This window comes from Homarus americanus, unplaced genomic scaffold, assembly GCF_018991925.1.
Source record: "Homarus americanus isolate GMGI-L3 unplaced genomic scaffold, GMGI_Hamer_2.0 scaffold8346, whole genome shotgun sequence".
In the NCBI taxonomy this organism is placed as follows: Eukaryota; Metazoa; Arthropoda; class Malacostraca; order Decapoda; family Nephropidae; genus Homarus; species Homarus americanus.
The window spans coordinates 48,514-61,879 of NW_024738837.1; the positions used below are offsets into that span (position 1 = coordinate 48,514).

At 53.0% G+C, this 13,366-nt stretch overlaps 1 protein-coding gene across 1 annotated transcript; it reads left to right on the top strand.

Annotated features, from left to right (window-relative positions):
- Positions 1 to 1,306: 1,306 nt before the first annotated feature.
- Positions 1,307 to 2,759, top strand: LOC121874367 (mucin-7-like). The gene is made up of 2 exons (XM_042378502.1): positions 1,307 to 1,912; positions 2,553 to 2,759. Exons 1-2 carry the CDS (start codon positions 1,307 to 1,309, stop codon positions 2,757 to 2,759), a joined length of 813 nt encoding a protein of 270 aa, XP_042234436.1.
- Positions 2,760 to 13,366: the final 10,607 nt, after the last annotated feature.

Consider the following 13,366-nt stretch of genomic DNA (forward strand, 5'->3'; position numbering starts at 1 on the left):
TTGACACTGGGCCAATAAGGTGGTAACGAATAAAGCCGCCCCAAACATTGACTGCGATTCATACATGATGAGATATACAGTATGTGTCACTCGACTGTTGATGTACAATATGTGTCACTCGACTGTTGATGTACAATATGTCACTCGACTGTTGATGTACAGTATGTGTCACTCGACTGTTGATGTACAGTATGTGTCACTCGACTGCTGATGTACAGTATGTGTCACTTGACTGTTGATGTAGAATACAGTACATAGGGCTGGATATTTTAAACCTGCCGCCTCCCACACACTACACAATCTTTTACTGAGATGAGCTTGCTAGTGCACTTGCCATTAGACCTCATAAGATATCACCCTAGGTGGAACCTAGGACGTGACAGGGCCAAATTTTAACTACTGTATTATTCTAGGTTGCGACTAGCAGTTGAAAAATGGGAAACTTGAGAAAATAGAAACTTGCACAGTATGAGCTCCTATTGCCTGTGTCGTGTTATGGCATACCTGCGTTTTAAATCAAAGGTCATTCCTTTCTGCCCTCCTGTGGTAGGTAGACATTCCAGATTTTTCTCCTGCTTCAGCTTCTTCTCACATTATGGTTAGTGTCTGATGACTTTCCACACCCCCTGTGCTTTTTCACGTCTGCAGGGCCAAAATTGCCTCTTCAGTTAATTAAGAGGAGAGTGTTGTTTTTCTAGGTTCGGCTTAGTTGGCTTGTGTCGGTGCTCTCTGGCTTTCGGCCATTTTCAGGCTTCTTTTCTGTAAAGTGTTTTGCCCCCCTTTATCTACTTGTGTGGTGCTTCACGGCGCGTCCCTGTGTTGGTTGCTTTTCCCCATTAGGGTGGCCCTCCTCGTGTGAGTGCTGCTTTCTTCTATCCCTCTTTCCCGTGCCTTGTAGTCACGTTCTGTGGTTTCTGAGTTGGTGCCCATTCCTCCTCTTCAAGTTGCTCTAATAGGCTTCGGTTTTCCCACCCTTCATTTTCATTCTCCCTCTTCCTCTGTTTGTGTTTTATCATGTCTAGGCCCACGCCACGAGTCGTTACCGTTTCATGGTTTGGCTTGTTTGTACAGAGAGACGTCTGTAGTCTTGTCTTCCTCCTTGCTCCTTTGTTTTATTTCTCCTGTTTGTTTTACATCCCCAGATCAAGAAGGTGCCTTGTTCGGCCCCGAGGTGTTCGGCCAGGTTCCAACAGGATGACCACTCCACCTGTTCAGCCAACGCCCCATGTGTGGATGACGACAGGTTCTACCCGAGTCACTGTATGGTGCTCTGAGGGTGGAGGTGGTCTTCGTGTCGTTGACGAGGATGTGGACACCTCCCACATTTTCTGGCAGTAGTTTCAGCACCGCTGGGCGGCAGCCTCCAGTTCCACCAGACACCAGGGCACCCCCTCCCTCTCCTGGAGGGACCAGGATCTCTGTTCCCCGTTGGTGTTTTGCCACCGAGGCCCCTTGGGGAGAGACCGCTCTACCGAGGACCACAGTCCGAGGTCCACCTCTTCGCCTTCTCAGTCGGCCACCGGGGAGCCCACCTCTCTCCGCTCTGGACGTCTGGGCTCTCTGCAGCGCTTCCCCACGCCCATCCGGGAGTCGAGTGCTCACTCCTCCAGTCGCCACTGTCACCACTCCGGGAGTCCCACCTAGTCCTCCTCCCACAGGCACCACCGCCCCAGGTCGCCTAAGGACAGTTGCTGGCAGCGAAGTGGACCCGCAAGGAGGACGCTCTGTCTTCCTGGCTCGGAGCGCAGCAGCTTCAGCAGCAGCAGGCCCAGGCCCCTCCAACCAACTTCCTGTGGTACGGAGATCCCGCCTCCCTCCCCGGACCCCTCAGTGTTCTCAGAGTCCGGCCCAGCCAAAGTGGGCCGGGTCCTCACAGAGGCTGCTTGACTACTCCGACTCAGACCAGGAGTCGGTCTCAGCATCCTCGGCAGCCCCAACAAGGCCCAGGCCTTCGTCAGGAGAAGGGACCTTCCCCACTCCGAAAGGACGCTTCCCTCTCTTTTAAGAAATCTGATAACATCATCAGCTGGGGTGGAGGGGCAGGGTATAAGTGAGCTCGGGTCCCACGGGACTGGTGTGTGCACTGGCACCACGGGAGACTGGCCATTTTTTCGAGTGGAGGGGGGAGAACCTAGTTCTCTCTTCCCGGTCCGACTTAGAGGTCAGACGACGGGCGGACGGCTTAGGTTCAGAGTACTTCGAGTTCCGGCAGCTCCGCCTGTCGAGAAGGGAGATGGCCCCAGCCCTGTCAGGAACGTGCCTGGTTGCGGTCCTGGACGCCTTCGCCTCTCTGGCCTCCTGTTCCGTGCTGTCCATTGCAAGTCCGTCCCGAGTGGCAACACTACAGGACAGTAGGAGGTGTGTCCAAGCAGCCGGCCAGGCCCTTTTTCCATCGAAAAAGATGGGCCTCGACCTCTAGTCAATTTGGACGGCGGCGGCTAGAAAGAACAGCTCTCCCTGTAGTCTTATCCCCCTCACCATGACCGGGTACCAAACGAGTTGATGGAGTTCCTGTGGGCTCCAAAATTAACCCAGTTTCTCTCCCGTGACAGGCCTCTCAGGTAGCCCAGGCCACCCTGACCAAGGACACCATGGAGAGGCAGCAGGCAGCCCTCGCCTTCTCCACTATGGCAGGACTGGCCCAACTCAACGCCTGGTTGAAGGCACTGGCCGACAACCGTAACTACCTCCACCCAGACTCGGCATTCGGCGTCTACAAGGCCCTATCTACCCAGACTCGCCTCCGCCTCGGCTATTAACCTTCGCCCTCATCTGGATAAGGCGGTAGGGGCACGGTTGAACCTCCTGTGGGAGGCCTTCAGACTCGAACATGGAGAGATTGGTGGTGCATCTCAGCCTCCTGAACCGCTTTATCAAGCCGCACCATTTTCGAATGGTGTCGATAGCTCAGATCTGCCTCCATATCAACAGGGCCTGGCTGCTCCATCGACCTGGAAGACGCCTACTGGCACGTTCTAATCCACAGGAGGTTCAGGAAGTTTCTGGCCTTCCAGGTGGAGGGTAGGGGGGGGGGCGTGTTTCAATTTACCCGGCTCCTCTTCGGTCTCTCCCTAGCTCCGACAGTCTACACCAGAATCATGAGGGTCTTGGCCAGGGAGCTCGCCCACCGCAAGTTAGACGTCCTCATGTACCTGGACGACTGGCTGATCTCGGCCTCGTCCAGCGAAGAAGGCGAATCAAGCATCAGGGTAACACTAGCCACGGCGGAGGGCATGGGCTTCATAATCAACCACCCAAAATCCTCCCTCTTACCATCACAATTGGTGTGGCTGGGGATGAGGAACACCTCCACGGCTTCCCGCCTCTGCCCAGACAACGCAAGACGGATACTCCAGCGCCTCTATGTCGCCTCAATGTCGGTCAGCTTCACTCGCATCCAGTGAGAGACCCTCCTAGGCTCCCTCAACGACACGGCAGAGGTACCCCTGGGTCGTCTGCCTTCCACCGTCCCATGTCCCCTCACTTGTCCGCCCTTCTACGCCCGGTTATCGCGACGCCCTGCGCCGGAGAACACTCTGGGTTCCACAAGCACCTACCCTCTTCATAGAATCGGATGCTCAACGTAGGCTGGGGGTACCAGTCTTCCAAGGGTCACCAGCAGTTCGGGGGCTGGACAGATGAGTTGAGGGTGGCTCACATCAACGTACGAGAGCTGTACGTGGCATGGAGATTCCTGGAGGACAACCAGACTACGCAGGACGAGGCTATCTGCTTCGAAATGGACAGCACAGCAGCCGTTTTCTGCCTCAACAGGCAGGGCACGTCTAGCTCAGCCCAAATGCTCTCGGAGCAGATCTTCAAGGAGGCACACCACCGGAATATCCACCTGTCCGTTCGTCATGTCCTGGGGATCGAGAACGGCTGGGCCGACGCTCTATCCCACTTCAAGGGGATGCCAGTAGAGTGGACACTATGCCAGAGTGTGTTTCAGTCACTGATAAAGCAGTGGAGTCGGCAGGAGGTGGACCTCTTGCCTCCGATACCCACTCAGCTCCCAGCGACTGAGTCGGTTGACGCCGACAGCACACGGGGACCAGACGCCTTCACAGAGGACTGGAACAGATGGACCTACATCTACTTGTTCCCACCCCCTTGCTCCAAGGTTCTGCTATGGGTCTGCCACAAGCTTCGCAGCTTCAAGGGGAAGGTCCTCTGGCCCCCTACTGGTTGGCTCAACCATTATTCTTAAAGCTACTTGGCTGGTGTCTGCATCCACTGATGTTAGTGAACGTCTGTCTCTTCGATGCCCTTGTTGTCAGGCTACAGAGATCACTTCACTTAACGCATGGAGTTTCTCTGTGCCTCCCTGAGCAGACTGTATTCGGCTAGAGTGGTGGAGGACAGTTTATCAGGACTAAGACCCTCCACTACTTGACAATACGAGTCCTGCTGGAAAGCTTAAGACCTCAAGGAGCAAGGAACTCCCACGTCCAGTGAAAGTATAGTACTAGAGTTCTAGCGCAAGCAGGTCTATCCAACCCTCTCCGTCCACCTGGCTGCCCTCACCGACCTCCAGGATTACTGGTGGGGTGTGAAGGTTAACAACAGGTCGGTTACCCTGCTGAAGCGGGGCCTGTTCCACCAGTGACCACCTGCTAGATCATCCCGTACTTTCTGGTCCTTAGAGAAAGTCCTCTCTCTTCTGGGCTCAGTAAATACTACTCCTTCAATCTTGTGAACCATACTGACAACCTAGCCTGAGGGCCTCTGGCCTTATGTTGTCTGTTTTTCCTATGTTTTTGTTGCTCTGAAGGTTTTACCTAGACATGGATTAATCTGATATCTGTCTCACCCCAGGATCCATTCACCATCTGGCCGTCTAAGGACCGCCTATTACAGAAGGCCCCTTTCGTTGTGCTGGCCACGGGCTTCAGGTCCTATCAGCTCAAGGCACTCATCGAGGTTCGACCACTGACCTCCTTCGACAAAGGAGATTCTGCAGTGTCCCTGACATTTTCTCCCCACCCCTTGCGAAAAACGAGCGAGAGAACCATAGGCTCCAGCCATTAGCAGTTCCGGCATAGAAGGTGGAGGGTGAGCACCACCGATTCTGCCCGGTCGGCACCCTCGCCAATACCTCTCCGCTACGGCCGATCACACCACCGGCCAGCATCACATCACCTCTTCGTTCATCCTCGGTCGGGGCGCCCACTGTCAGTCAGAGGACTAGCAGACAGGTTGAGGCAGGTTATAGAGGCTTTACTGGCCTTCCTGAAGACCCACCTCCTCACAGGTCTGGGAAGGGGGTCAGTGGAAATCGGTCCTCTGCTTCATAGCAAGATACCTGTCTCACCAGGTGTCAGACGCACCCTGCGTGGCAATGGGTCTCACCCCTCGACCCACAGATAGCACGCCAGTAAAAATAAATTAATTTAGCTTAATCTAAAAAAAAAAATTAAAATGGTCCTGCGTGTGTTCACTGCTCCCTCAACATCATTGGTTCCCAACCTCAGGTCGCACCAAACTGATCGTGAGTAGTCCTCAGTAGGGTCTGCAAGTGTCCTTAGACAACTTAAAAAATATAGTACTTTTCATAGTCAAACAAATTTTTGCTTAACATTCAGCTATATAATATATTATATGCCTGGAGGACTGCACAGACTTGGAGAAATTTAGGTCACAGCCAAAAAGGTTGGGAACCACTGCCTTGTATCTTAGCCCCTCCTTCCTGTATAAAGGCACAGAAGAGCTCATCTCACTAAAATAGGATTTGAAGCTTGCTGACCCTATTTTGGTGAGGAGTGTAGTGCACACACTTAATCCTGCCCTTCCTTCAGTTTCCCCTGTGATTCTTGATGTAGGATTTGGAAGGAATGAAACCTGATAAAACTCAGGCACGCCTGAACATGGCACAGGCAAAAGGAGCTTTTTTTCATGAGGTTTCGCTTTCTTAAGTTTCCAGTTTTATTCAACTGCTAGTCGCAGCCTAGAATAATCTAGATGGAAAATTTGGCCCTGTCACCTCCTAGGTTCCACCTTGGGTGATATCTTATGAGCTCTAATAGCAAGTGCACTAGCTTCACTCACTTCCAAAAATAGGCTATTCAGCAAGCTTCAAAGCCCCTATTATAGTATAAATCTGAAATAATGGAGTATTGACACTATGGTCATGGAGTCTCTTATCCTTATTTACATTACATCTCAGGAATATACCCCCTCAATTATATGAAGCACCCTAACCTAACCTAACCTAACATTACCTAATTAGTGGTGGTGACGGTGTTGAGACTAGTGGTGGTGGGGAGAGTGTTGTCACTTGTGGTGATGAGGGTGTTGACACTAGTGGTGGTGAGGGTGTTGACACTAGTGGTGATGAGGGTGTTGACACTAGTGGTGGTGGTGAGGGTGTTGACACTAGTGTTAGTCGTGGTGAAGTTGTTGACACTGGTGATGGTGGTGAGGGTATGACACAGTGTTATAATAAATAATAATAATAATTAACGATTTATTGAAAGAGCAGGACAGCCAGAAGGCTGAAAATATACAGTTACATAATTGGGGAATGGGTCTCTTGATTGACAAATAATATACAAGTAAATATAAGAGACAAATATGATATATAATAACTAGGTGGGGACAAGCCTACTACTGGGCATTACAACATAGTGGCATTGCAAGAAAGTAAGATTTACTGGGAGTGAATACACTGGTTATTTATAAAATTATTGATAAGTGTTGGTGAAGGTGTTGACACTAGTGGGGTTAGGATGTTGACACTAGTGGTGGTGAGGGTGCTGACACTACTGGTGGTGGTGAGGGTGTTGACACTAGTGGTGGTGAAAGTGTTGACACTAGTTGTGGTGGTGAGGGTGTTGAAACTAGGGTGGGAGGGTGTGACACTAGAGGTGGTGGTGAGAGTGTTGACAGTGTGGTGGTGTGGAGGGTGTTGACACAAGTGTTGGTGGTGGAGGGTGTGGACACAAGTGGTGGTGGTGAGGGTGTTGACTGTGGTGGTGGTGAGGAGTTGACACAAGTCGTGGTGGTGAGGGTGTGGAAACAGGTAGTGGTGAGAGTGTTGACAGTTGAGATGGTGGAGAGGTTGTGACACTAATGGTGGTGGTGAGGGTGTTGATTGTGGTGGTGGTGGAGGGTGTGGACACAAGTGGTGGTGGTAGGGTGTTGACAGTTGTGATGGTGGTGAGGTTGACACAAGTGGTGGTGGTGAGGGTTGACAGTTGTGGTGGTGGTGAGAGTGTTGACAGTTGTGATGGTGGTGAGGGTGTTGACACTAGTGGTGGTGGTGGTGAGAGTGTTGACAGTGTGGTGAGGGTGTTGACACAAGTGGTGGTGAGGGTGTTGACAGTTGTGGTGGTGGTGGAGGGTGTTGACACTAGAGGTGGTAATGAGGGTGTTGACACTAGTGGTGGTGGGAGAGTGTTGACAGTTGTGGTGGAGGAGAGTGTTGACAGTTGTGGTGGTGGTGAGGGTGTTGACACAAGTGGTGGTGGTGAGTGTTGACAGTTGTGGTGGTGGTGAGAGTGTTGACAGTCGGGAATGGTGGTGAGGGTGTTGACACTAGTGGTGGTGGTGGTGAGAGTGTTGACAGTTGTGGTGAGGGTGTTGACACGTGGTGGTGAGAGCGTTGACAGTGGTGGTGGTGGGGAGGGTTGACAGTTGTGGTGGTGGTGAGAGTGTGACAGTTGTGGTGGTAGTGAGAGTGTTGACAGTTGTGCTGGTGGTGAGGGTGTTGACACTAGTGGTGGTGGTGAGGGTGTTGACAGTTGTGGTGGTGGTGAGGGTGTTGACACAGAGGTGGTAGTGAGGGTGTTGACAGTTGTGGTGGTGGTGAGAGTGCTGACAGATGTGGTGGTGGTGGAGTGTTGACAGTTGTGGTGGTAGTGAGAGTGTTGACAGTTGTGGTGGTGGTGAGGGTGTTGACACTAGTGGTGGTGGTGAGGGTGTTGACAGTTGTGGTGGTGGTGAGGATGTTGACATTAGTAATGGTGGTGAGGGGCTGTTGACAGTTGTGGTGGTGGTGAGGGTGTTGACACCAGTGGTGGTGGTGAGGGTGTTGACAGTTGTGGTGGTGGTGAGGTGTTGACACCAGTGGTGGTGGTGGAGGGTGTTGACAGTTGTGGTGGTGGTGAGGGTGTTGACAGTTGGGGTGGTAGTGAGGGTGTTGACACTAGTGGTGGTGGTGAGGGTGTTGACAGTTGTGGTGGTGGTGAGGGTGTTGACACTAGTGGTGGTGGTGAGGGTGTTGACAGTTGTGGTGGTGGTGAGGGTGTTCACACTAGAGGTGGTGACGGTGTTGGACACTAGTGGTGGTGAAAGTGTTGACACTAGTGGTGTGGTGAGGGTGTTGGATCAGTGGTGGTGAGGGTGTTGACAGTTGTGGTGATGGTGAGGGTGTTGACCTAGAGGTGGTGACGGTGTTGACACTAGTGGTGGTGAAAGTGTTGACACTAGTGGTGGTGGTGAGGGTGTTGACACTAGTGGTGGTGGTGAGGGTGTTGAAAGCGGTGGTGGTGAGGGGGTGTTGACACTAGAGGTGGTGACGGTGTTGACACTAGTGGTGGTGAGTGTTGACACTAGTGGTGGTGGTGAGGGTGTTGACACTAGTGGTGGTGGTGAGGGTGTTGACAGTTGTGGTGGTGGTGAGGGTGTTGACACGAGGTGGTGACGGTGTTGACACTAGTGGTGGTGAAAGTGTTGACACTAATGGTGGTGGTGAGGGTGTTGAAACTAGTGGTGGTGAGGGTGTTGACAGTTGTGGTGATGGTGAGGGTGTTGACACCAGAGGTGGTAGTGAGGTGTTGACACTAGTGGTGGTGGAGAGTGTTGACAGTTGTGGTGGTGGGGAGGGTGTTGACACAAGTGTTGGTGGTGAGGTGTTGACACAAGTGGTGGTGGTGAGGGTGTGGACACAAGTGGTGGTGGTGAGGGTGTTCAAAATTTGGTGGTGGTGGTGAGGAGCTGGACAAGTGGTGGTGGTGAGGGTGTGGACACAAGTGGTGGTGGTGAGGGGTGTTGACACTAGTGGTGGTGGTGAGAGTGTTGACAGTTGTGGTGGTGGTGAGGGTGTGGACACAGTCGTGGTGGTGAGGGTGTGGAAAATTGTGATGGTGGTGAAGGTGTTGACATTAGTGGTGGTGGAGAGAGTGTTGACACTAGTGGTGGTAGTGAGGGTGTGGACAGTTGTGGCGGTGGTGAGAGTGTTGACAGCTGAGATGGTGGTGAGGGTGTTGACACTAATGGTGGTGGTGAGGGTGTTGACAGTTGTGGTGGTGGTGAGGGTGTGACACTAGTGGTGGTGGTGAGAGTGTTGACAGTTGTGGTGGTGGTGAGGGGTGTTAACCAGTGGTGGTGGTGAGAGAGTGTTGACAGTTGTGGTGGTGGTGAGTGTTGACAGTAGTGGTGGTGGTGAGGGTGTTGACACAAGTGGTGGCGGTGAGAGTGTTGACAGTTGTGGTGGTGGTGAGAGTGTGGACAGTTGTGGTGGTGGTGAGGGTGTTGACACTAGTGGTGGTGGTGATGGTGTTGACAGTTGTGGCGGTAGTGAGGGTGTTGACACTAGGTGGTGGTGGTGATAGTGTTGACAGTTGTGGTGGTGGCGAGGTGTGGACAAAGTGGTCGTGGTGAGGGTGTTGACAGTTGTGGTGGTGGAGGGTGTGTGGACACAAGTCGTGGTGGTGAGGGGTGTTGACATTTGTGGTGGTGGTGAGGGAGCCACGGGTGGTAGTGGTGAGGGTGTGGACACAAAGGTGGTGGTGAGGGTGTTGACACTAGTGGTGGTGGTGATAGTGTTGACAGTTGTGGTGGTGGCGAGGGTGTTGACCAAGTGGTCGTGGTGAGGGTGTTGACAGTTGTGGTGGTGGTGAGGGTGTGGACACAAGTCGTGGTGGTGAGGGTGTTGACATTTGTGATGGTGGTGAGGGTGTTGACACTAGTGGTGGTGGTTGAGAGTGTTGACAGTTGTGGTGGTGGTGGAGGGTGTTGGCACAAGTGGTGGTGGTGAGAGTGTTGACAGTTGTGGTGGTGAGTGTTGACAGTTGTGGTGGTGGTGAGGTGTTGACACTAGTGGTGGTGAGGGTGTTGACAGTTGTGGCGGTAGTGAGGGTGTTGACAGTTGTGGTAGTGGTGAGTGCTGACAGTTGTGGTGGTGGGAGGGTGTTGACACTAGTGGTGGTGAGTGCTGACAGTTGTGTGGTGGTGGCGAGGGTGTTGACACAAGTGGTCGTGGTGAGGGTGTTGACAGTTGTGGTGGTGGTGAGGGTGGACACAAGTCGTGGTGGTGAGGGGTGTGACATTTGGATGGTGGTGAGGGTGTTGACACTAGTGGTGGTGGTGAGAGTGTTGACAGTTGTGGTGGTGGTGAGGGTGTTGACACAAGTCGTGGTGGTGAGGGTGTTGACATTTGTGATGGTGGTGAGGGTGTTGACACTAGTGGTGGTGGTGGTGAGAGTGTTGACAGTTGTGGTGGTGGTGAGGGTGTTGGACACAAGTGGTGGTGGTGAGAGTGTTGACAGTTGTGGTGGTGGTGAGTGTTGACAGTTGTGGTGGTGGTGAGGGTGTTGACACTATTGGTGGTGAGAGGTTGACAGTTGTGGTGGTGGTGAGGGTGCTGACAAAGTGGTGGTGGTGAGAGTGTATTGACAGGTGGTGGTGGTGAGGATGTTGAGAGAAGTGGTGAGGGTGACTCAATGGTGGTGGTGAGGGTGTTGACACTACAGGTGATGGTGAGGATGTTGACACTAGTGGTGGTGGTGAGGTGTTGACACTGATGGTGGTGGCAAGGGTGTTGACGCTCGTGGTGGTGGTGGTGAGGGTGTTGACACTACTGGTGGTGAGTGTTGACAGTTGTGGTGGTGGTGAGGGTGTTGACAGTTGTGGTGGTGGTGAGGGTGTTGACACTAGTGTGAGAGTGTTAACAGTTGTGGTGGTGTTGAGGTGTTGACACACGTGGTGGTGGTGGAGTGTGACAGTTGTGGTGGTGGTGAGGGTGTTGACACGATTGGCGGTGGTGAAGGTGTTGACACTTGTGGTGGTGAGGGTTGACACTGATGGTGGTGGCGAGGGTGTTGACAGTTGTGGTGTGGTGAGGGTGTTGACACTAGTGGTGGGAGAGTGTTGACAGTTGTGGTGGTGGTGAGGGTGTTGACACTAGAGGTGGTAGTGAGGGTGTTGACACTATTGGCGGTGGTGAATGTGTTGACACTTGTGGTGGTGGTGAGGGTGTTGACACTGATGGTGGTGGTGAGGGTGTTGACAGTTGTGGTGGTGGTGAGGTTGTTGACACTAGTGGTGGTGAGAGTGTTGACAGTTTTGGTGGTGGTGAGTGTGCTGACACTACTGGTGGTGAGAGTGTTGACAGGTGGTGGTGGTGAGGGTGTTGACACTACTGGTGGTGAAAGTGTTGACAGTTGTGGTGGTGGTGAGGGTGTTGACACTACTGGTGGTGAGAGTGTTGACAGTTGTGGTGGTGAGTGGGTGTTGACACTTGTGGCAGGAGGGTGTTGACACTGATGGTGGTGGTGAGGGTGTTGACACTTGTGGTGGTGGTGAGGGTGTTGACAGTTGTGGTGGTGGTGAGGGTGTGGACACAAGTCGTGGTGGTGAGGGTGTTGACATTTGTAATGGTGGTGAGGGTGTTGACACTAGTGGTGGTGGTGATAGTGTTGACAGTTGTGGTGGTGGCGAGGTGTTGACACAAGTGGTCGTGGTGAGGGTGTTGACAGTGGGGTGGTGGTGGAGGGTGTGGGACACAAGTCGTGGTGGTGAGGGTGTTGACATTTGTGATGGTGGTGAGGTGTTGACACTAGTGGTGGTGGTTGAGAGTGCTGACAGTGTGGTGGTGGTGAGGGTGTTGGCACAAGTGGTGGTGGTGAGAGTGTTGACAGTTGTGGTGGTGAGTGTTGACAGTTGTGGTGGTGGTGAGGGTGTTGACACTAGTGGTGTGGTGAGGGTGTTGACAGTTGTGGCGGTAGTGAGGGTGTTGACAGTTGTGGTGGAGAGCGTGACAGTTATGGTGGTGGTTAGGGTGTTGACACCAGTGGTGGTGAGAGTGTTGACAGTTGTGGTGGTGGCGAGGGTTGAGACAAGAGGTCGTGGTGAGGGTGTTGACAGGTTGTGGGGGTGAGGGTGTGGACACAAGTCGTAGTGGGAGGGTGGACACAATCTGTGGTGGTGAGGGTGTTGACATTTGTGATGGTGGAGGGAGTGGACACTACAGGTGATGGAGGATGTTGACACTAGTGGTGGGTGAGGGTGTTGACGCCTGTGGGGGTGGGGAGGTGTTTCACCTAGTAGTGTGGTGAGGTTGACAGTTAGGTGGTGTGAGGTTGTTGACAGTTGTGGTGGTGGTGAGGGTGTTGACACTAGTGGTGGTGAGAGTGTTGACAGTTGTGTGGTGTTGAGGGTGTTGACATGAAGGTGGTGAGAGTGTTGAGCCTGGTGGTGGTGAAGGACACGATTGGCGGTAGTGAAGACACTTGTGGTGGTGAGGGTGTTGACACTGATGGTGGTGGCGAGGGTGTTGACAGTTGTGGTGGTGGTGAGGGTGTTGACACTTAGTGGTGAGAGTGTTGACAGTTGTGGTGGTTGAGGGTGTTGACACTAGAGGTGGTAGTGAGGGTGTTGACACTATTGGCGGTGGTGAATGTGTTGACACTTGTGGTGGTGGTGAGGGTGTTGACACTACTGGTGGTGAGAGTGTTGACAGTTGTGGTGGTGGTGAGGGTTTTGACACTACTGGTGGTGAAAGTGTTGACAGTTGTGTGTGGTGAGGAGTTGACACTACTGGTGGTGAGGTTGACAGTTGTGGTGATGGTGAGGTGTTGGCACTTGTGGTGGAGGGTGTTGACAGTTGTGGTGGTGGTGAGGGTGTTGACAGTGTGGTGGTGGTGAGGGTGTTGAGGGTGTTGACACTTGTGGTGGTGGTGAGGGTGATGTTGTGGTGTTGGTGAGGGTGTTGACACTATTGGTGGTGGTGAGTGTTGACACTTGTGGGTGGTGAGGGTGTTGACACTGATGGTGGTGGTGAGGGTTGACAGTTGTGGTGGTGGGGAGGTTGTTGACACTAGTGGTGGTGGTGAGAGTGTTGATAGTTGTGGTGGTGGTGAGGGTGTTGACACAAGTGGTGGTGGTGAGAGTGTTGACAGTTGTGGTGGTGGTGAGGGTGTTGATAGTTGTGGTGGTGGTGAGGGTGTTGACACTATTGGCGGTGGTGAAGGTGTTGACATTTGTGGTGGTAGGAGTGGTGACACTGATGGTGGTGGTGAGGGTTGACAGTTGTGGTTGTGGTGAGGGTGTTACACTGGAGGTGGTGAGGTGTTGACACAAGGTGGTGGTGAGGGTGTTGACAGTTGTGGTGGTGTGAGGGTGTTGACACTAATGGTGGTGAAAG